The 23,644-nt window shown below is 40.6% G+C and overlaps 1 protein-coding gene across 1 annotated transcript in view; it reads left to right on the top strand.

Moving 5' to 3' along the window:
• The window catches only part of thsd7aa (thrombospondin, type I, domain containing 7Aa), a 536,154-nt gene that overhangs the window by 429,195 nt on the left and 83,315 nt on the right, over positions 1 to 23,644 (top strand). Inside the window, exons 13-14 of the mRNA XM_078538824.1 lie at positions 6,158 to 6,421; positions 14,034 to 14,212. Coding sequence (XP_078394950.1) covers positions 6,158 to 6,421; positions 14,034 to 14,212 — 443 coding nt within the window. The remainder of the gene's footprint in view (positions 1 to 6,157; positions 6,422 to 14,033; positions 14,213 to 23,644) is intronic.

Genomic DNA, 23,644 nt, shown 5'->3' with positions numbered 1-23,644 from the left:
TTCCCTAGTTAGTTCCTCAACATACTGATCTAGAAAACTATCTTACATACATTTTTCCACAATATTACTGCAAATCTGGTTTGCCTAGTCTATATAAAGTTTAAAGTTCTCCCATAATTATTGTATTACTCTTATTACATGCACCTCTAATTTCCTGATTTATACACTGCCTTACACTACAACTGCTTTTATGGGCCCTATGAACAACTCCCACCAATGTTTTCTTCTTGTGCTAGTGATACCCAAGCTGATTCTACTTCTTGATTTTCTGAGCTAAGATCCTTTCTCTTCACTGTCTTTATCCCATCCTTTGTTATCAGGGCTACCTTTCTTCCTTTTCCATTTTTGAATATCTCTTCAAAAAGTTAAGTATCCTGGAATATTCAGTACCTAACTTTGGTGCCTTTGCAACTACATCTCTGTAATGACTGTTAGATTAAACCTGTAAACTTCTATCTGTACAATAATTTATCTGATTTGTTGTGAATGCTTCACGCATTCAGATATAGTGCCTTTAGCTTTGATTTTTTTTCTAATTTTCCCTGACATCCCATTAGTGACTAATGCCTTATTATTACTAATGCCTTATTATTACTAATGCCTTATTACTCTTTCTGTCCCTTTCTGACCCACTCTGCTTATTTTTTTTACCCAAAACATTGCTCTGCTCTAGAAGCTTGACATTTCCCCTGCTGCTTTTGAATTTCTCTTTTTCTGAATCCTCCTACTCCCTGTTTATTAGTTTAAGGCCCTGCTTCTGCCCTAGATATTCGATTCGCCAGTACATTTGGTTTAAGTGGAATGAAACTTTTCCCCTTACCCCAATACTGGTTCCAGTGGTCCATGAAGTGAAACCCCTTCCTTCTACACCACTTTCAGCCAGGCAGTTAATTACCACCCCACCCCCACTAGAGCTGTACTTTGAATATCCTGTCTTCCATTCTTAATTAGCACTTTTCTTAGACAAATATCACCACCTTCAACACCTCTTTGACCCTTTTGTCTGTGACATCTTTTGATTATCTGCTCATCTCCACAATCACCACACCCTCAACGTCTCTCTCTCTCCCCCCCACTCCCCCCCCCACCTTAAACCAGTTTATATTTCTCCCTTCTCCTAACTATGCTTCAGTTCTGCCGAAGGGCCATGAAGGCTCGAAACGTTAACTGATTTCTTCTCCGCCGATGCTACCAGACCTGCTGAGTTTTTCCAGGTAATTCTGTTTTTGTTGTAGTTAATCTTCTAATCCATTTATCCCTATGCCAATTAGTCTGTGACTCAGGTAACAATCTAGAGATTATTATCTTTGAGGTTCTGCTTTCTAATTTGGATCCTAACTCCTCAAACTCTTTCAGCAGACCATTATTCCTGTTTCTACCAAGGTTTTGGTTCCTACGTGGACCAAGACAACTGGATCCTCCCTCCTGAAAATTCTTCTCCAGCCATGAGGAGAATCCTCACCTCAATCTTAAATGGTCAGTGCCTTATCCTGAGACTATGGTTCCTAGTTCTAGACTCTCCAGCCAGCGGAAACAGCCTCTCAGCATCTGCCCAGTCAAACCCTCTAAGAATAAGGTCTTCTCTGAATCTTCTAAACTCCAGAAAATATAGACTCATTATACTTTCTCTCTCCTAAAAGGACACCTTCTCAACTCAGAAAACAATTCTGTAAACCTTTGTTGCACCTCCTTTAAGGCAAGTATATCCTTCCTTAAGTAAGGAGGCCAAAACCTTACACACCACTCCAGGTGTGGTCTCACCAAAGTCCTACTTAATTGCAGCAGGACCTCCATACTCCTTTACTCCAATCGCCTTGCAATAAAAGCTAACATACCATTTGCCTTCCTAATTGCTTGTGCACCTGCACATTAACTTTCTGTAATTGCTGTACAAGGACCCTAAAATTCCTTTATTCCCTCACCTTCTAAAAAATATGTTTTTTAAAATTCCATTCTTCTGATCAAAGTAGATAATTTCACAACTCCCCACATCAGACTCTTATCTTCTTAACCAGTCTATATCCCTTCACAGCCACTTTGTCTCATCCTCTTAGTTCACTTTCCAAAGCTTTGTAGCTTTGTATCATCAGCAAACTTGGATATATCACACTCAATATCCTCTTCCAAGTCATTGATGTGGATTTTAAATAGCTACGGTCAAGAACTGATCCTTGCCATACTGCTTGTTATACATGGCCATCTCAAAAATGATGCATTCATTCCTACTCTCTGATTTCTGTCCATTAACCAATCCTCAGTCCATACTAATATAATATTCCCCATCCCCTGAGCCCTAATCTTGTGCAACAACCTCTCCTGTGACACCTTAACCAATGCCTCCTAAAAATCCAAATGTCCTACATTCATTGGTTTACCCCTTAACTGCCCTGCTAATTACTTAATAATGCTTGGCAATTAACTGTCAGTCACCATCACTGGTGCATTCTCCATGGCAACGCCTCTACCAATCAGAGTCCACTTCCCAACCATCAGCGCACTCTTCTCATGCAGTATAATTGTTGTTTTCCCCTTATACTGGTATTCATGCGAAGTGCCCTGATGAGTGCAAGACGAAAAGCTTTGACACGCCTCTTTTTTCAGCAATTCTCAAGGTCTGTACTACCAAACGACTACTTGAGACTTAGAAACTTCCATCTGTTCGTGTAACTAGTCTTTTCCTGGAACAGGTCTCCAGCAGCTATAGCTTGAGGGGTGTCACTCCACTTCAAGCATGGCTGACTAGGAGACATTCCCCACCCCGTTCCACCCTGCTCCACTCTTATCGTCTGCCACAGGCATAATGGAAGGATTTACATGATGATAATCCTACTGTGCCACAAGACCTCCCTGCTAAATATATCCTCAAAAAACTCTAATAGATTTGTCAAACATGATTTCCCTGTCATAAAAACATTAATTCTGCCTAATCCTATTGTGATTTTCCAAATGTTCTGTTACTATGTCCTTAATAATAAATTTTAGCATTTTCCTGAATACTGATGGCAGGTTAACTGGCCTATAGATCCCTAATTTAATTCTCCCTTGAACATCACGGTTACATTTAATACTTTCAGATTCATGATGACTATTCTAGAATCAAAGCATCCACAATTTCTGTAGCCAACCCTTTTAAAACCTTGGGGTGTAGGCCATTAGGCCATAGGATTTGTCAGCTTTAAGTCATGTTAAATTTTCCAGTACTTTCTTTTACTAACATTAATTGTTTTAAATTCCTCACCCCCCATTAAACACTTGGTTCCCCAAAAATCTCTGATATGTAATTTGGTGCCCTTTGCTGTGAAGATGGACACAAAATAATTGTTTTAACACCTCTGCCATTCTTTATTCCATATTATAATTTCTCCTGCTGGCGGGAGACCCTGATTCACGCTCATTAATCTCTCCATTTTTACATACTTTTAAAAAGTCTTGCAATCTTTTTTTTTAATTCTTGCCATTTTACTCAAATTCTATTTCCCAAAGCACTGATTCCATGGGAATTGACCAGGAAGTTTGAATTTCTGACAAGTAATCCCCCTGCTCCCAGGGACCCTCGAAAATATCTCTGACTCCGAGTTACACTCAGAGACCTCGGACAGTTCCGATTTACTTACCTGGATAGTTATCCAGGAAATATTAGACCAAAAAATCCTAGTCTAACTCCTGGGTAACTATACCACTGACCCTCCAAATCACTCACGGTGACCCCCCTCAGCTACCCTCTCGATCACCTGACTACCACCCTGACCCCCTGAACCACCGAACCACCCCCGACCCAACTATCTCCCCTACCCAACCTGTCTAGCACCCTCCATCCGACCACCCCCAACCCAACTTAACTAGCTCCACGATTCAACTACGCACTGACCCAACCTGATTAGGCCCCATCATCCAACCACCCCTTGACCTGACCTGACCACCTCCCGACCTGACTAGCCCCATCACCCAAGCACCCCCGACCTGACCTGACTAGCCCCCACCACTCGACCACCCTCTGACCCGACATGACTAGCCCACCACTCAACCACTCCCGACCTGACCTGACTGGGCCCCACCACCCAACCACCCCTGGATCTGACCTGATTAGCCCCACCACCCGATCACCCCCAACCTGACCTGATTAGCCCCACCATCCAACTAACCCCGACCTGAACTGACTAGCCCCACCACCTGACCAACCCCCCCCCCCCCCCCCAACCCCCCGACCCTACCCAACTACCCTGCAACCCGCCTAGCCACTCACCCACCTTCCCACCTCACCCTTCACCCACCTGCCAACCTACCCACTTACACATTCACCCATTCACTCATCAATTCATTCACTAACACACTGCAAAGCTTTAGAACTTTTAAATGTGGCAACTAATGCCATATAAAGGGGGTGTGGCTTCTGCGCTGATTCTCTTTGCCGCTCTCTCTGTGGATTCCTGCGTTGAGGGAGTTCTTCTGCATTATGGATTGGAAGTTTGGCCAGAAAAATCGTACCCAGGTAGGTGGGTAGTGTTCTGTCTGGTCAATGTCAGACTCAGCAGTTCTCATGCTGATTGTAAGATTTGGGCCAATTTTTAAAACTATTTGCCATAGCCTGATTACCATCGTATCTTTTAATCTAATTTCCCAATCTACTTCAGTCATTCATCCCTCATACCTTAATAATTAGCCTGGTTTAAATTTAAGACCCTAGTTTCAGACTTGACCACATCACTCTCAAACTTAATATGAAATTCTATCATCTTATGATCACTCTTCCTCAGAGGATCCCTTACTTTCAGATTACTAATTATATGTGTCTCATTACACAATGCTAGACCTAAAATGGCCTAATCCATTTGGTTCCTATTCTAGAAAATTATCTTTACTGCATTCCATGAACTCATCTTCCAATCTACTTTTGCCGATTAGGTTTGCCCAGTCTATTGTGGGGATTAAAATCCCTATGATTATTGCGTTACCCTTGTTGCATGCTCCTTTAATTTCCTAATTTATAATTACCGTTAGAACACCTACCAACTACAGCCATTAGTGTTTCATGCTTCCTCCCATATCAATTCTACATCCTGATTTTCTGGACTAAGATCCATTCTCTCTACTGCTTTTATCTCATCCTTTATCATCAGGATTACCCTACCTTTCTTTCTATTTTTCCTATATTTTCTAAAAATCAAGTACCTTGGAATGTTTAACTCCTAAACTTGGTAACCCAGCAATCATATCCTGTAATGGCTACCAGATCAACCTATTTGACCCTTAATTTATCGTTATTCTTATGAATGCTACAGTCATTCAGATATGGTGCCTTTAATTTTAACTTTTTACTATTTTTCCAATGCAACCTTCGTCATTAATGCTCTATTACCATTATTAAACCCCTAACAAAACCTGCTTGATTTCACCCAAATCGCAACTCTACTCTACAGCTTGACTTATCACCTTAGTATTATAAGTTAACCTGTATCTGAATCCTTCCCCCCGCCAAAACCTTTCACCAGCCCCCAAATTAGTCTAAAGTCATATATACCACCCTAGTTATTTGATTTGCCAGAACATTGGTCCCTGCCTGGTTTAAGTGTAGTCTGTGCCAATGGAATAGATCCAGTTTTCCCCAGTACTGATGCCAGTACCCTAGGAATTGAATCTCATACCTCCAACACCACTCTTTTAGTCATGCATTTAAACCTCAATCTGTTTATTCTTTGGCAAGTTATACGAGACTTAGGTAGTAATTCAGAGATTCTGCTTTTTAATTTCTACATTAGCACCTCACCCTGCCTCAGTGGGACCTCATTCCTAGTTCTACTTCTGTAGTTGGTTCTTATGTGGACCACAACAACTGGATCCTCTCCCTCCACTTCTATTCTCTAGCCATGAGGAGATACACTTTATCACAATGGCTAATGTTGGGAATGTGAACGGTTGGGGATTAATGTGGCCGAATGTAATATTTCTCTGAGGCACTGCACTACTATGATCCATCTCCAGAACCCACTTTCAGCTTCAGGTGTAACACAAATGCAAGGATCTTGATCAGAAATTGGAGTTCAAAAGATTGCCTTTTGAGTGCCCTGCTGAATCCTGTAAAATTATTGTCTAGCAATTGAAAGTTGGTTTCATCCCAATGTGTTCTTAAACAGATATCTGTTTTCATTGTTACTATCAGGGAAAAGCAAGAAGAGAGAAAAATGTAGGAACACTCAACTTTTCCCTCTGATTGAGACCCAGTTTTGTCCCTGTGACAAATACACAGCCCAGCCTATAGGCAACTTGTCTGACTGCATTCTGCCTGAGGGAAAGATGGAAACCTTGCTTGGCATGAAGATCCAAGGAGATATCAAAGAGTGTGGACAGGGATATCGCTATCAAGCCTTGGCTTGTCGTGATCAGAATAACAGACTCGTGGAATCAGGACGATGCAACAGGCATGGTAAGTTGAAAAGAAATGAAAAAAATCAGTAATTCTTGTTTTGACAGAGTATTTGTACCAGTATTTTAAAAATAAAATTACTGGTATGATATTTCTTTAATTTGCAACAAGAAAAGCTATTACTGCAGTTTGAACAAAAGAACAGAAGAAATATGAACAGAGGTTGGCCATTTGTCCCCTCAAATCCACTCAGCTATTGAATAAGACCATGACTGAGCTTCTACATCAGCTTAATTTTCCCTTCCTATTCTTATATCCTGATTTCCTTGCAGCCCAAGAATCCATCAATCTCTGTCTTGAATATACAAAACAATTGAGCATCCACAGCTGCCTAGGATAGAGAATTGCAAAGATTCACAACTCTCTGACCAGGAATTTTCAACGGCGGAGTTTCCCTTCTCACCATCCAAGGAGTCAGCGGGGAACATGTCCCTGCCGATACAGGTTGCCCTGCAGCCAATTAATGCTTCGATGAGCATTAATTGGCTGGAGGTAGGACTTCCATCCCTCATTTGAGAGGCGTCCTCTCAAGGGAGGGGCGAAAGTCCTGCCTCAGAGAGCTGCCGACTAATTGGATTCGCTGGTAGCTCTCTAGTCCCAGCAGTGCTAGAAGCTGCAGTGGACAGGACTGGGACTGCAAACAGTCCACAGAGTCAAAGTCCCTCTGCCCTGAACTCCTCCCGCCAATCTGAAAATTGAGGCCGGACAGGAAGCAAACTTTATGCAGTCATTAATTGGGCACTTAAGGGTCTCAATTGGGGCAAGGGTGGGTGCGCCATCCTGGGCCTCGTCCATTCCACCATAAAATTGCATGAGAGATCGGGGCGGGCAAGAGCCCAGTGGGAAAGCCATCCGAAGAATTCCCTGCCTACAAACCTGTTGGGCGGGAACGTAGAATTCTGCCCTCTGAATGAAGAAATTTCTCCTCATCTCAGTCTGAAATAGTCAGCCCCTTATCCTGAGACTATGACTTCTAGATCTAGACTCTCCAGCCAGGAGGAAATATTGAATAGACTGTTGATACTTAAAGTTGACAAGGCACCAGGACCGGGTGAGGTGCTTCCAAGGATATTGAGGGAAGTGAGAGTAGAAATTGCAGGGGCACTGGCCATAGTTTTTCAATCTTCCCTAGACTCAGGGGATGTGCCAGAGGACTGGAGAATTGCAAACATTACGTCTTTGTTCAAAAAAGGTTGTAAAGGTAAGCCCAGCAATTACAGACCAGTCAGTTTAACTTCAGCGGTAGGCAGGATTCTAGAAACAATTATTCGAGGTAGAATTAGTAGTCACATGGAAAAATATGAGTTGATAAGGAAGAGCCAGCATGGATTTCTAAAGGGGAAATCCTGATTAACTAACTTGTTGGAATTTTTTGAAGAGGCAACAGGAAAGGTCAGTGAGGGTAATGCTGTTGATGTGGTGTATATCGACTTTCAAAAGGCATTTGATACAGTACCACACAACAGACTTGTGAGAAAAGTTATTGGTCATGGAATAAAAGGGACAATAGTAACATGGATACAAAATTGGCCGAAAAATATGAAGCGAAGAATAATGGTCAATGATATTTTTTGGGCTGGAGGAAGGTTTGTAGTGGAGTGCCCCAGGGGTTGGTATTGGGACCCTTGCTTTTCCTGATATATATTAATGATCTAGATCTTGGTGTGCAGGGGACAATTTCAAAGTTTGCGAATGATACAAAGCTTGGGTGTGTTATAAACTGTGAGGAGGATAGTGTAGAACTTCAAAAGGACATAGACAAGTTGCTGGAGTGGGCAGATAGGTGGCAGATGAAGTTCAGTGTGGAGAAGTGTGAGGTGATGTATTTTGGTAGGAAGAACATGGACAGATAATATAAAATAAGAGGTGAAATTTTGAAGGGGGTGCAGGAGCAGAAAGACCTTGGTGTATATGTGCATGGATCATTGAAGGTGGCAGGACAGGTGAAGAGAGCAGTTAATAGAGCATATAGTATCATGGGCTTTATTAATAGGGGCATAGAGTACTGAATTTATATAAGAGACTCGTTAGACCTCAACTGGAGTATTACGTACAGTTCTGGACGCCACATTATAGAAAGGATATGAACACCTTGGAGAGAGTGCAGAAGAGGTTTACAAGTATGGTTCCAGGGATGAGAAACTCCAGTTACAACAAGAGATTGGAGAGGTTGGGACTGGTCTCCTTGGAGAGAAGGCTAAGAGGCAATTTGAGAGAGATGCTCAAAATCATGAGGGGGCTGGACAGAGTAGATAGAAAGAAACTGTTCCCACTCATAAAAGGATCAAGGACAAGAGGGCACAGATTTAACATGATTTGCAAAAGAAGCAAATGTGACGTGAGAAGAAACTTTTTCACACAACGAGTGGTTCGGATCTGGAATGCACTGCCTAGAAGTGTGGTGGAGGCGGGTTCAACCGAGGCATTCAAGAGGGCATTAGGTGATTATTTAAATAGAAACAATGTGCAGGGGTATGGAAAAAAGGCAGGGCAATGGCACTAGGTCATAATGCTCATTTGGAGAGGCGGAGCAGACATGATGGGCCAAATGGCCTCTTTCCGCGCCATTAAAACTCTGAGATTCTGTGAAACAGCTGCTCAGCATCTATCCAGTCAAACCCTTTAAGATTTTATATATTTGAATGAGATCACCTCTCATTCTTCTAAACCCTGTAGAATATAGGCCTATTCTACTCAGCCTCTACTCATAGCACAGCCCTCTCATTCCAGGAATCAGTATTGTGAACCTTAAGTCAAGTACATCCTTCCTTAGGTAAGGAGATCAAAACTGTGCATAATAACCCAGATTTAGTCCTTATATAATTGTGACAAGACTTCCCCACTCCTATACTCCAACCTCCTTGCAATAAAGGCGAACATACTATTTGCTATCCTGATTGCTTACTGTACCAGTAACTGTATCCTGTTGTGTGGCATGATTATCATTCAAAATGAGATAGATTCAGAACAGATTTAGCAGCTCAAAACTGGGCATCCATGAGGTGCTGTGGGCCATCAGCAGCAGCAGAATTATATTCAACCACAATCTGTAACATCGTAGCCCCATATATGCCCTCACTCTGCCATTACCATCAAGGCAGAAGACCAACCCTGATTCAATGAGGAGTGTGGGAGGTCATGTCAGGAGCAGCATCAGACACAACTAAAAATGAGGTACCAACCTGGTGATGCTACAGCACATGACTACCTGCTTGCTAAAGAGTGGAATCAGCATGTCATAGACAGATCTATGCAACCCGCAACCATTGAAGATCAAAGCTCTTCAATCTTGCCACATCCAGTCATGAATGATGATGGACAATTAAACAGCTAGCCAGAGGAGCAGACTCCACAATTATCCCCATCATCAGTGATGGGGAAGCTCAGCAAATCAGTGCAAAAGACCAGGTTGAAGCATTTACAACCATCATCAACCAGAAGTGCTGAGTGGATGATATATCCCCTTCTGAGGTCCCCAACATCAGAGATGCTAGTCTTCAGTTAATTTAACTCACTCCAGATAATATCAAGAAATGGCTGAATGTACTGGATACAGCAAAGGCTATGAGCCCTGACAACATCCCGGCTGTAGTATTGAAGACATGTACTCCAGAATTAACCATGGACCTATCTAAGTTGTTTCAATACATCTACCACACTGGCATCTACCCAAAAATGTGGAAAATTGCCACAAATGTAGGACAAATCCAATCTGGCAATTATCACCCCTTCAGTCTACTCTCAATCATCAGCAGAGAGATGGAAGATGTAATCAACAGTGCTAACAAGCGACACTTACCGATGCTCCATTTGGTTCCAGCAGGACCATTTATCTCCAAATCTAATTTACAGCCTTGGTCTAAACATGAGCGAGAAAGCTAAATTCCAGACTTGAGGTGAGAGTGACTGTCCTTTACATAAAGGCAGCTTTTGACTGAGAATGGCATCAAGGAGCCTTGTAAAAATGAAGTTAATGGGAATCAAAGTTTAACCCTCCACTGGTTAGAGTCATACCTACCACAAAGAGAGATGGTTGTGGTTGTTGGAGGCCAGTCATCTTATTCCCAGGATATTGCTGCAGGAGTTCTTCAGGGTTGTATCCTAGATCCAAACATTTTCAGTTGCTTCATCAATGACCTTTCCTAAGGTCAGAAGTGGGGTTGTTCGTTGATATTTCCACAATGCACAGTTCCACTTGAGGCTCCTCAGATAATGATGCAGTCCATAGCTGCATGCATCAAGATCAGGACAGCCTTCAGGTTTAGGCTAAGTGGCAAGTAATATTCAAGAAACACAAGTGCTAGCAATGACATCTCCAACAAGAAACAATCTAACCATCTCCCGTTGATGTTCAACAGCATTAACATCACTAAATCCCTCACCATCAACACCCTGAGGGTTATTATTGACCAGAAATTTAACTGGACTAATAATATAAATATAGTCACTACAGGAGTAGGTCAGAGGCAGGGAATTCTGCGGGGAATAACTCATATCCTGATTCCCCAAAGCCTGTCCACCATCTACAAGGCACAAGTCAGGATTAATGGAATACTCTCCACTTGCCTGAGTGAGTGTATCTCCAACAGCACTCAAGAAACGCAACATCATCCAGGACAAAGCAGCTTGATTGATTGGCATCTTATCTTCCACTTTAAACATTCACTCCCTCCACCATTGACACACAGTGGCAACAGTGTGTACAATCCACAAAATGCACTGCAGCAAATCACCAAGATTCCTTCGACATCATCACCTACAAGATTTCCTCCAATGCACACAACATCCTGACTTGGAAGTATGTCACCATTCCTTCATTGTCACTGGGTAAAAATGCAGGATTCCCTCCTTAACAGGACTGTACCTACACCAGATGGAGTACAGCGGTTCAGGGAAGCAGTTCACCATCAACTTCTTGAGGGCATGCTGGCTTTGCCAGTGACACTCATATCCCATGCAGAAGAAATAAAAACCTGCATTTTAACTTTCTATGATTCTTGTAAAAGGACACTGAAATGCCTTTAAATATTAACATTTAATAGTATCTCACCTTTTATAAATTATTTTGCTTTACCATTCTTCCTACCAAATTTGACAATTCCATATTATTGACAGTTCCCATATTATGCACCATCTGCCATCCTCTTGTCAATCCCACTCTATATTTTCTGTCCTGTAGCAATCCTCAATCCATGCTAATATGTTACCCCAATGTTTAAATGGACTTAAAATAATATGTGTGATAACAATTGTATATCATAAAGAACATCATTGTTATAAATGTATTTCAATGATGTGGTAAATCTTTGATGATGTTGAGCCTTTTTCATTCATATCTCCAAAATCAGCTGTGCCCAGATTATTCAATGCACCCCTATCTTATTTATTTTATTCTTTCATAGGATATGGGCATCATGAGCAAGGTCAACATTTATTGCCCAACCCTAATTGCCCTTGAACTGAGTGGCCATTTCAGTTAAGAATCATTACTGTGGATCTAGAGTCACATATCAGATGGGTTTTTCCAACAATCAATGCTAGTTTTATGTTCCAGATTTTTTTTAGCAATTGAATTTAAATTCCACCAGCTGCTATGATTTGAACCCACGTCTCCAGATCATTAACCTGGGCCTCTTGTCCAGTGACATTACCATCTATCCCTCTTCTACTAGCATGATTTTGTGAAATTCGGCTTTGTGAAAGGACTGGAAGTTGATTTAATTATTGAAAGCGAGAGAAATTAACTTTGTAAATGTGTTCAAGTTTGTTGCCAGATGCTGGAGCAATAAACTGGAATCCTGTTTTTGGGCTACACATTGTTGCTGCAATCTCTATTTCTTTCCAACACCGCCTTCCCCATTATGAAAACTTGGAAATGCTAATGAAATTAGTTTCCACAGCTCTTTCCTACCCTTTAAGCTAGGGTCACAAAGATCAATCCTATGATCGCCATAGGAAATCCATGATCCCTTTTCCCAGGAACAGTGAGCAGATTAGTTGGTTCACAATACGTTTATGCACCTCATACTATCTCACAGTGGGCTGGTTTCCCATATTTATGTTCCTGATGCAAAATCCTGCTCACTGGGAACTCAAAGTTTCACACAATTTTCCACCCATTAATGAAATATTCAGAAAACTGGCCTAACTTTTTTCCCAGAATAACTGTAGGAAATCACAAAATTTGCATATGAGTTGGAACATTGCAAATAGGACCATGTTAGTGATAGTTTGCTTTGATAAAGATTTTACCTGGAAATTTTCTGTGCCTTTACACTGTTAACAGCATTTTTTCTGAACCTTGTGGGCACTCAGCTCCTCAGTAACATTTCAGTAGCTGTTGTGTCTAAAATCTGATATCTGAAGGTCTCCATCTTGATCCTATTTCCACGGAGGACAGATTATTTTTAATACCTCTGTCTATTTTAGTTTGTCTGGTATCCTGATAGTATTAATTAAATGGGATGCACTGATTGGCTCTTACCCAAGCTCTTTCAATTCTGTGTTGAAAGGCTTAAAAAAAGGGATTATTGGACTGCTCTGGAGATAAGTTTATCTGGCACGAATATACATTTGTTAGATATTCTATTAAAATATAATTCTTTCAGATGAAGTGTGGAAAATTGTTTTAGACACATGTAAGAATGCAAAAAAAAGTCTAAATATTACAGCATCAAATTACCTTAATCACCAACAAGGTTCCAGAAGAAGTAAATTTAGATATTTAGCACCTTGACATCCTGTTTGTCAAGTTATATATAGCAGTTCTTATCTGCCTGCTGACCTAATGACAGCTGCCCGATTCTTCCCACCCTCTTCTACATGGGTTATACCAGTTGTAGGATTCAACTCAAGCTTCTAGTCTGATTCCACAAAGGCAAAATTTGGAGAGTGAAAGTGGGTGCACTAACCCCTGGAATAAAGATCAGCCACACCTGATTACAACTACAAAATAACTTGGTATGGTGTGATACATTCCAAAAAATGAAAGCTGGCATGAAACCCCAATCTAAGAGATTGCTAGCCAAACTGAATAGAAGTCAGTCTCCTGCACTGGTGTCCTCAGTTTCATTTTTGGTCACTTAAAGATGAGATAGTTGTAGTTACCTGCTTTTGGCCCATTTCAGACCTGTTGTATTTTCTTAGGTGTTGTGTAAGTATGCTATTGAATGCTATAGTCAAAATCTCAACATTTAGAGAAGCTAACTGCATTAACATTTTGGGGATGAAATTGCTCTTTCTAAATGAGTGATAGTGAATCAGCAGCTCATTTTATAACCCATTTTCCATTGACCTCAAAAATTCATTTTTACAGTAATTTTGGGAAAATCAGCTCATGAGGCTAACATGGAGCCTCAGTAGATTGGAGTGTAGGCTACAGAATCAACTATATAGACTTATATCTGATCTTGACGACTGAGTGGTATGGCTGGGAGTGGAGCATCCCATAATTATTCATTGGTTTCTTTTTTTAAAGAGATTTGCTGTAATTTAAATTAAGCATCTATTAGCTGAGCAAGTTTCATAGCAATTTTGTGACTGTGAGAGTTGCTGTAATATGAGTACTATATTAACAGACACTATCATTCCTTTCATAATTCTCTGACAACAGCTTACATAGAGGAGGCTTGCATTATTCCCTGTCCTTCCGACTGTAAGCTTAGTGAATGGTCCAATTGGTCTCGCTGTAGCAAATCATGTGGTAGTGGAGTGAAGGTCAGATCCAAGTGGTTGCGTGAGAAGCCATACAATGGTGGAAGACCTTGTCCAAAACTTGATCACACCAACCAGGTAACTAGAAACAAATTTAATTCAGATTTCTGAAATGTATATTTTCAAACCTTTCAATGTTTAAACTATTGAAATGATTGTGAACTTGATGACTGATTAAATCTCCCTGATTTGCCACTGCAGCTTTTGCATCAATGAATAGGGGTTTCCTTAAATGTATCATTGTTAAAGTGGTAGTATAACTTAGGTATCAGGTCAACAATCTGACTCTAAACCTAACTTAAAAATAAGAGGTTCAAGGTCACCTGGAGAAGGTACTCTGATCCAGCAGAGTATGTCTGTACTCCAATGCAAAGCCAAGTTATAAGTATTCATATGAAGACAATTATATTACTGGAAACACTCAAAATGTAATTTTTAATCTCTTAATGTTGGCAAAGGGCTGAGAGTTCCATTTCCTATGCAGATGTATATAAATAAAATATAACCCTGTTTTTTGATTGATCCTTCATTTCAATGTTAGTGCCAGCCCAGTTGAAACCAAAAGTGAATAGTTTAGAACATTTATACTTCTACACTTTATAACATTTCTAGATGTGGAGCCTTTTCACGTCATCCATTAAGTGCCCCAAACATGTGATTAGATGTATTTGATTAACAATTAGTTGGCCAATAATGAATCCATAGCATATGCATGTGGAAATCCAAGAATCTGTAGAACATCTTAAAATCAGTTTTGTAAAATGTTAAATCACAGTTTCTGCCCAATAAACCGTAAGCCCACAAGTCTATTTCTATTCAGTCTAGAAATTGTCTTCTGAAGGTGGTATTGTGGCATTCAACATTGGAATGGAGCAGAGACATATTGAAGTTTATATCAACGCCCAATAGACCCCCATCCCAATCGGAGTTGTGTTAAACAGGGAGGAATTCAATGGAGCTTGTGGCATGAACCAAATAAATTCAGAAGGGAAAGGTAGTCCCTGGTGTCTCTTCATTGGCAACACTGGAGACATTCATAGGCAGCATTGGAGATGCGCTTGGAGCAGGCCATGTTTCCCCCATTCTGGCTGTAGGTTTCTGGCCAGTCAGACGAAGAAAGGGAAAGAAATGTATCCAAATATCTGAAACAAATTGAGGTTTTTAAAAATGGAATTATCTTTTGCCTGTAAAGTTCAGGCTTTGCTTTTGATTCTATTAACAGCAACATGCTAAGTGCAATACCAGCAGCAGCAAACCGAGAACACAATATAGTTGAGGAAATCAATGAAATGAGTCAATTAAAAAATAATCCAATGGGATTTGATGTCAAAAGCTTTTCTTTAAACATGATGTACAAGTAATTTAAAAAGAGAATAAATGATGACATACCATGTGGCTCTTTTAAAAAAAAATCAAACCAACTTCTATCATAATTCTAATCCAGTTTTGCACCTTAGAGACTCATTAGACAGACTTGTTCAGCCAAGGCTCATTAAGATGGGCAGCTGGAAAGCAACTGTTAAGATGCGTGAAAAGAGAAAATGTTGATTTGCTGTCTAAATAGACACTGTGGGGAAAAAATGAATCTGAAACTGTCAAGCAGCAGTAAGTCTATTCCAGACATAAAGGCCAAATAGAACATTTCGGCAGGATTTTGGCTACTGAGATGGGGAGCTCGAGTCAGGAAATTTCCTGACTCAGCTGACTCAGCTTGGTAACACAATTCTCACTCGTGGGCCCTGTGTTGGATGGAATTAGGCCCACTAGGGCAGGCAATGCCGGCTGGTTCAAAGGCCCACCTCAGTTCTCTGGGACTTCGTTCCAGTTGTTTCAGAAGCTGTTAGGCCCTCAAGTCCTCACCCCTCACCACTAGAGTTTTTTTTAACCTCTCACTAACAGTTACACCAACCCTCCACGGCCCCTCAAACCCTCTAAAAACTCAAGACCAACTCATGACCCCCACCCACTTCCCATGCCTCCTCATAACTCCCATGCCATTTCCATGGCCACTCACCCAGTATTCACCATGGGCTGATCTCAGGTGCCATGTGGAGATGAAAAAATAAGCTTCTAACAGTCTAATACAGCTCTGACTCATAAGAACTTAAGAAATAGGAGCAGGAGTAGGCCATTCAGCCCTTCAAGCCTGCCCCGCCATTCAATAAGATCATGGCTGATCTGCCCCAGGCCTCAACTCCTCTTTTGTGCCAGCTCCCCCTAGGCCTCAACTCCCCGATATTTCAAAAATGTATCTACCTCCTCTTTAAATATTTTCAGTGATCTAGCCTCCACAGCTCTCTGGGGTAGAGAATTCCAGACATTCACCACCCTCTGAGAGAAGAAATTCCTTTGCATCTCAGTTTTAAATGAGTGTCCCCTTCTTCTGTAACTATGTCCCCTAGTTCGAGATTCCCTCACTAGTGGAACATCTTCTCAACATCTACCCTGTCAAGACTCCTCAGAATTTTGTACGTTTCAATAAGATCACCCTCATTCTCCTAAACTCTAAATGAATAAAGACCTAACCTGTTTAGCCATTCTTGATAAGCCAACTCCTTCATCCTAGGAATCAGCCTAGTGAATCTCTTTTGAACGGCCTCCAATGCCAGTATATCCTTTCTTAAATACCGGGACCAAAACTGTACACAGTACTCCATGTGTAGCCTTACTAACACCCTGTACAGTTGTAACAAGACTTCCCTATTTTTAAACTCCAACCCCCTAGCAATACAGGCCAAGATTTCATTTGCCTTCTTAATTACTTGCTGCACCTGCATGCAAACTTTTTGTGGTTCATGCACAAGAACACCCAGATCCCTCTGTGCTGCACTTTTTTGGAGCCTCTCTCCATTTAAATAATAGTCTGCCTTTTGATTTTTCTACTAAAGTACATGACCTCACACTTTCCTACATTAAACTCCATCTGCCAAGTTTTTGCCCACTCACTCAACCTATCTATATCCCCTTGCAGATTCCTTATGTCCTCATCACAACATGCCTTCCCACCAATTTTGTATTGTCAATAAATTTGAATACATTACCCTCTGCCCCTCCTCCAAGTCATTAATATAGATACTAAATAATTGAGACTGATCCTTGTGGCATTACACTAGTTATGTCTTTCCAACCTGAAAAAGACCCATTAATCCCGATTCTCTGTCTTCTGTGTGTTAACCAATCCTCAATCCATGCTATCTATCCAGCTCTACTTGTTCCCCCCCCCCACCCCACCCCCCTTAAACCAGCTTATATTTCATCTCTCTTCTATTTTTACTTAGTTCTGTTGAAGGGTCATTCGGACTCGAAACGTTAACTGTGTTCCTCTCCGCAGATGCTGCCAGACCTGCTGAGTTTTTCCAGGTATTTTTGTTTTAGTTTTGGATTTCCAGCATCTGCAGTTTTTTGCTTTTATCTCAATCCATGCTAATACATTACCCCCAATACCATGACCTCCTATCTTGTGCAATAACCTTTTATGTGGCACCTTATCGAATGCCTTCTGGAAATCCAAACACTACATCCACTGGTTCCCCTTTATCAATTCTGCATGTTTATATCCTCAAAGAACTCTAGCAAAGTTGTCAAACATGATTTCCCTTTCGCAAAACCATGTTGGCTCTGTTTGATTGTGTTAAGCTTTTCTAAATGTCCTGCTAATTCTTCCTTAATAATGGACTCTAGCATTTTCCCAACGACAGATGTTAGGCTGACTGGCCTATAGTTTCCTGTTTTTTGGCTCCCTCCCTTCTCGAACAGGGGCATCACATTAGCGATTTCCAATCTGCTAGGACCCTCCTGGAATCCAGTGAGCTCTGGAATATTTCGATCAATGCCTCCACCATCTCTGCAGCCACTTCCTTTAAAACCCTGGGATGCAGACAATCAGGTCCTAGTGACTTGTCTGCCTTTAGTCCCATTAGTTTGTCAAATACTTTGTCCCTCGTGTTACAGGATATATATATAACTGTTACAAGATCTTTCCTCCCATTAGCTCCCTGCTTATATGATATCTTTGGGATGTTTATAGTGTCCTCCACCATGAAGACCAATGCAAGGTATTGGTTTAAATTCTTACCAAATTACTTTCATAATCAATTTTCTCCCTCTTTATTAGCTTTTTAGTCATCTGCTGCTGGTTCCTAAAAAAAATCCCAATCCTCTGGCCTACCACTAGTTTTCACTGCTTTGTAAGCCTTAGATTTTGATTGGATACTCTCCTTGACCACCTTTGTTAACCACGGTGGTTCATCCTTCTCATCGAGTCCTTGTTTTGACCAGGATAAATGTTTGCTGAGATTTATGAAATATCTGCTTAAATGTCTGCCACTACTCATCCACTGACCTTCCCCTTAGTCTATTTTCCCAGCCCACTTTAGACAACTCTTTCTTCATACTTCTGTATTTGCCCTTATTTAAGTTGAGGACACTGGTTGAGACCCGAGTTGCTCGCCCTCAAACTGAATTTGACTCATACACACGTTAGTGAAAAAAAACTCCCATTCATAACAACCATTCAAAGCTTTTAAATCTCCTCAGGAGGTTAATCTCCTGTAAAAACAAGCAAATTTCTATTTAGACCCCACATCAAAGATAGCTAATCCTTTAATAGTCTCTTTAAACTGTTAATAAAACTGTGAACTCAGAACCTCCTGCTCAGACTCAGCTTTTCAAACTCAGCCAAGCAATTATAACTACGTAATAATAGCCCTTGGGGAAATGTCAACAAAGAATTCTATTGAAACTGCATGATCAGGTGCTTTTTTTTCTAACCTGCACCAGATGGCCTGTCAATCAAAATAATCCAGTAGAGGGTCTTTTTAAATCTCACTGACAGTTGCACCCTGTGTTTTTTTTATTTTAAGGACTAGAGGATTTTTAAAAATCTCCAGATTATGACCATACAGATATTATCCACCCTTCAGGAATATTTACGTCTAATCCCACACTGCAAGTTCAGGCACTTGCAACAGCCAAAATGGGGCCTTTTTGAACTCAGCACTACATTGAAGTTTTCCTGCTGAGTTCGGGTCTCCCTCCTGTGTGATTGGCACCCCATCCCCTCTCCCCTACTGGCAAAAATTGGATCTGTTTTAAATGACGAGCAGGACTTCCACACCTGGTCTTGCCTTCCATTTTTAAAGGTCCACAAAGTCTTCATGACTCTGCAAAAATCCGGCCCTTTGCCTGGAAGTGGGAAGGAGGAACATGGTAAAATAAGATTAATGTATACCACACCTCCCAGCCCACCCCATTTAAGCATATAACTGTTTCTCTCCTAAAATTTTTATATAATTTATTATCTATATATATATAACTTTTATAAAAAGAGCAAGTACAAATATTGCAATAGTAAATAAAAGTTTAAAGATTATTCTGTAAAATATATAATTATAAGTAAGACAAGTTAGAACAGCATGAAAAGATCTCTGAAATATTTATGGCCCAGGAGTTGCTGAATGGCGCAGTGTCACATCAAGCTCTTCAGATAAATTGTGATACTTAACAAAGATGAGTCTGTGAGTCACAAACCTCTTTTTCCAGATGGAGGGAAGAGTACAGCTCTCCCGTCTGCCAGAACTCATCCATTTCAAAAGGCAACGGCATACCCAGTCATGGCTTCTGTTGTCTTTTAAATGATCCCTCCTTTCCTAGATCCTGCCTCCTGCCTGTGCCTAAAGCCCCTAGCTGGACACTAAACTCAGCTTCAGTCCAATTAGTGGCTTGACACTTTGAAAATTGCATTGCGTCACTGCTGCTGGCACATGCTGGGTCAGCATCTGGAAATGTTCCAGGCGTCGGGACCCTGACCCCAGAATGAAAATTGGGTCCTTTATGTCTGACCATGTACTTGGTGGGTAGAAGAACCTTACACAACCTCTTACAAAGGCAATTGAATGTTTTGACCATCACCTGTGTATCCAGTCCCAACCTCGTTTGTGATTCATCTGCATTTCTGCCAGAGCTGCAGCAGGAGTGCTGGGGAAGGGTTGTGAAATGTTGACCCTGATGTTAAATGGAGTTGACAGAGAGCAAGAAATCCAAGTCTGATCACATTGGATTTAAGAGGTTGAAAATCCTACCATTAGAAAATAAAGATTCATCACTATGGTTTTTAAATGTATTAGAAAATGTAATTTATGTTCTTTAATTTTAAACACAATTGATCATCATGAAAAATGTATTATTGTGTTGAATAATACTTTTGTCTTTTTTGTGCCTTCCCTTTGACAACTTGTGCACTTTCACAACAGGCTCAGGTAAGGCAATGTGATCCACTGTAAAAATTTGTGTGTTATGTGTATGTGATCCAGTAGGTTACATTCATATATATTTATGTATTTGTATCAATTTCTTGAACTTTATGTCAAATCAGAATTAATTTCTCTTGCCTGAATTAATTAACTGTCAGGTGTGTGTGTGTGTGTGTTGGATCTCCTGTGACACTGCTCTCTGTTAGTCAGAAGATAGGCTAAGTATGTGATGGAAGTTTGACAGGAAGTTCATACTATATACACAAGATTTTAATATATTATAGATAAGATAGTAAAGTAACAGATATAGATGCAGTAAAGTCATTAATACTACCTTCATAAAAATTCAGAAATGTTTCTGAGAGGTGTAAGGTGTTATACAAATGAAATTCTTAATTTCTTTGGATCCTTTTATGATATATTAAAGTAAGCATTTTAGCAACAAATGGTTTTAGTCAAATGGGAATCATACTATTCAAATACATGTTTAAAACTTTCCAACATTGGAAAGCTGTTCAATTATAAGAACAAAGATAGCTTATAAACATCAGATGATGAAGGCCCTTCTGGGTTTGTGAGAATTCAAAATAAATCTCAGACACACTACAAGTTGTGTCAATAATCTTCCTTAGGCATCAATAATGTTCCAGGTTCCAACTGAAGGAGTTGCTGCTGGGACTGAAAGGCGTGCGTAAATTCACTGCACTGCTGCCGACAAAGTCTGGAGGAGCATCTGGGGTTTTTTCCTTCAAAATACTACAAACCCATTGGCAGATTAACCGTTTCTATTGGTGAAGTGCATCAAAAGCTGGAGCTTTATAGAATTGATAAGATGAGGCAGTAGGCCTGATTCAGTACCGCAGCCCTTATGAGAACAGGATAAAAGCAGCAAATGGAAGTCAGTGTCTAAGATTCTGCCATGAACACAAGAGCAGCTGCAGTTGCACTGAATCATTCAGTGCCAGTTGAACGTTTGCATGTAAAATGGCAGATTTGAAGCTCCAGATGTCACTTATGTCTGTCAGACCCTTTCGTAGACAATATTGTTATCTGGACCTCGGCCTTTGATAGAAGTTTAAACACAATGGCAGCCATAATTTGCTCACGCAGTGTTATTGCAGCATACATTGGGCTACAGGAAATCTGTGTTATGTCCATTTGTACCTCTTTTAAGTCTTTTTGTACTCCCAATGTGAGAGTCCTGTATTATTTGTTATCATTGTTTTCAATCGCTTCCCCCATTGTTTGTCAATTAAATTAAAAGTTAATTTAAATTAAAAGCCCAAATCTTCCAGTTTTGGGGTCATTGGAGACTGGATGTACAATGAAAGACATGCATCAGGACCATGATAAAGTCCTGACACGCAGACCTACCTGGGAATTGGTGGTAAATTTAAACTTCCAATGGGCAATTCCCTGCCGCCTGGAACCTTGCATGAATGTCTCCAACGCTGAGCTAAAATTGGAAACTTGATACAGATCCGTACGACTTGACTAGTTAGTTGCTCAGGAAATGCAACCCCCCCCAACACCCCACGACCCTCCGACTATATCCGAGGACTACCCCTCAACCAGACCTGACTACCCTGACCCAATATCCCTCGATCACCTGACTACACCCTGACCTCTGACTACCCTCAAGCACCTGACAAACCCTTTACCAGCCGACTACTCCCCCTGACCCGACCGGATTATCCCCCGCCCACACGACAGCCGTCCAAACCAAACTGACTACCCCCTGACCTGACTACCCACTCATCCACCTACCCCTCACCCACCTACCAACCTCAGCCACCTACATACTATCCCACCTAGCACCACACCTGCCTTACCCAAATCACCCAGCAACCCATCTCACCCGCTGACCCATTCACTCACACCTATTCATCCACTCATCCATTCACTAACCCACACTCAAACACTGGACCTTTAAACTTACCTGAATATGGCAGCTGGTGCCCTAAAAAAGGGGGCGTGTCCTCTCTAAGCCTGACTTTGCTCCAATGGGGATCCCCAGGAGATGATGCACAGTGCATTTCTCTGACAGCAGGATCGGAAGATCGCAGAAGAGATGCGCAGTAGTGTCGGGTCGGGAAAATCTTTGCAGGTAGCATTGCCGCTGAACCGGAAGATTGAGGCAATGATGTCAAATGGAACAGTTAAGAAAATGTGCAGTTGTAATTATGGTTTTTGCATTTTTGAATAGTTACGTTTATAAAAGACCTGGCTGCCAGAAAGCAATACTGTTAGATTTCCTTCACAAATTGGATGGAACTTAAAAAGAAAGCACAAGATATCAATTTAGTTTCTTTAATGTCTTCACAGTCTTATCAGGGTGATCTTAAAATAATTAAAAGCTTCAATTAACTGCCATTTGTACATAAATGACTGTAACCTCATTCTTCCTTTCAAATTTGTGTTGTTTATTAACTGAAATTCATCAGAGGCTGTTGCACAATAACATTGAACAAGCCACAGAAACCCCAGAAAACTGGCTTTAATATGTATTGTATGTATGTATGCTGATCTTATTTTTGAACAAGGAGCCACTTGATACTGTTTAATTGAACATGTCAATTTATTTAACTGGAGAAGACAACAGCTGTGATGAGGGGTTTAATTAGCCTGCAGCTGATGTGAAAACTCATCTGGTAATCTTTTTGAGAGCAATTCTAATTTATTTTTAATCCACCCAATTATAAACAGCAAACATTTTCCAAAGTATAGAAAAGTTTTTTTTTCCATACACTCATGACAGAAGAAAAACATTGTCATTTGGAGCCTAATCATTATGTCCTCTCATTAATAGGATGAAGCTTGTTTTTAATCAAGGAAATTCTTAATATAGTAAATAACACTAAATGGGGATTGGTGGAGTAGACAAATCTCTCTAATTGCTAAGAACTATTTTAAAATGCAAGCTAACTACAGAATCAACACGTATTAAAATGCACAGTAAATTAGCACATTCTATATGCTCTAGATTATTTTTTTGGTATGAATTTTCTATCTGTCAGAACAGAAGGCCTGAACTTAATAACAGAAAAAAATCATAAATTGAGGTGTGCAGACTCCTTCACAAACTGAATGAGCATCAACCAATAAACAGTTCAATTCTCTTTGCCAATATACAAATAAATGGGGAAGAACAGCTGAAGTAATAATTACAAAGAACTGTTTTAAAATACAGATACTAACATATGCAGCTATATTTTAACTTATTAATTTACTATATATTAAAACTAAAAGAAAATATCAC

The sequence above is a fragment of the Cetorhinus maximus genome, chromosome 3 (genome assembly GCF_964194155.1).
Source record: "Cetorhinus maximus chromosome 3, sCetMax3.hap1.1, whole genome shotgun sequence".
Taxonomy (NCBI): Eukaryota; Metazoa; Chordata; class Chondrichthyes; order Lamniformes; family Cetorhinidae; genus Cetorhinus; species Cetorhinus maximus.
Note: the sequence above shows the minus strand (reverse complement) of the source record. Positions and strands in the feature narration are given on the sequence as shown.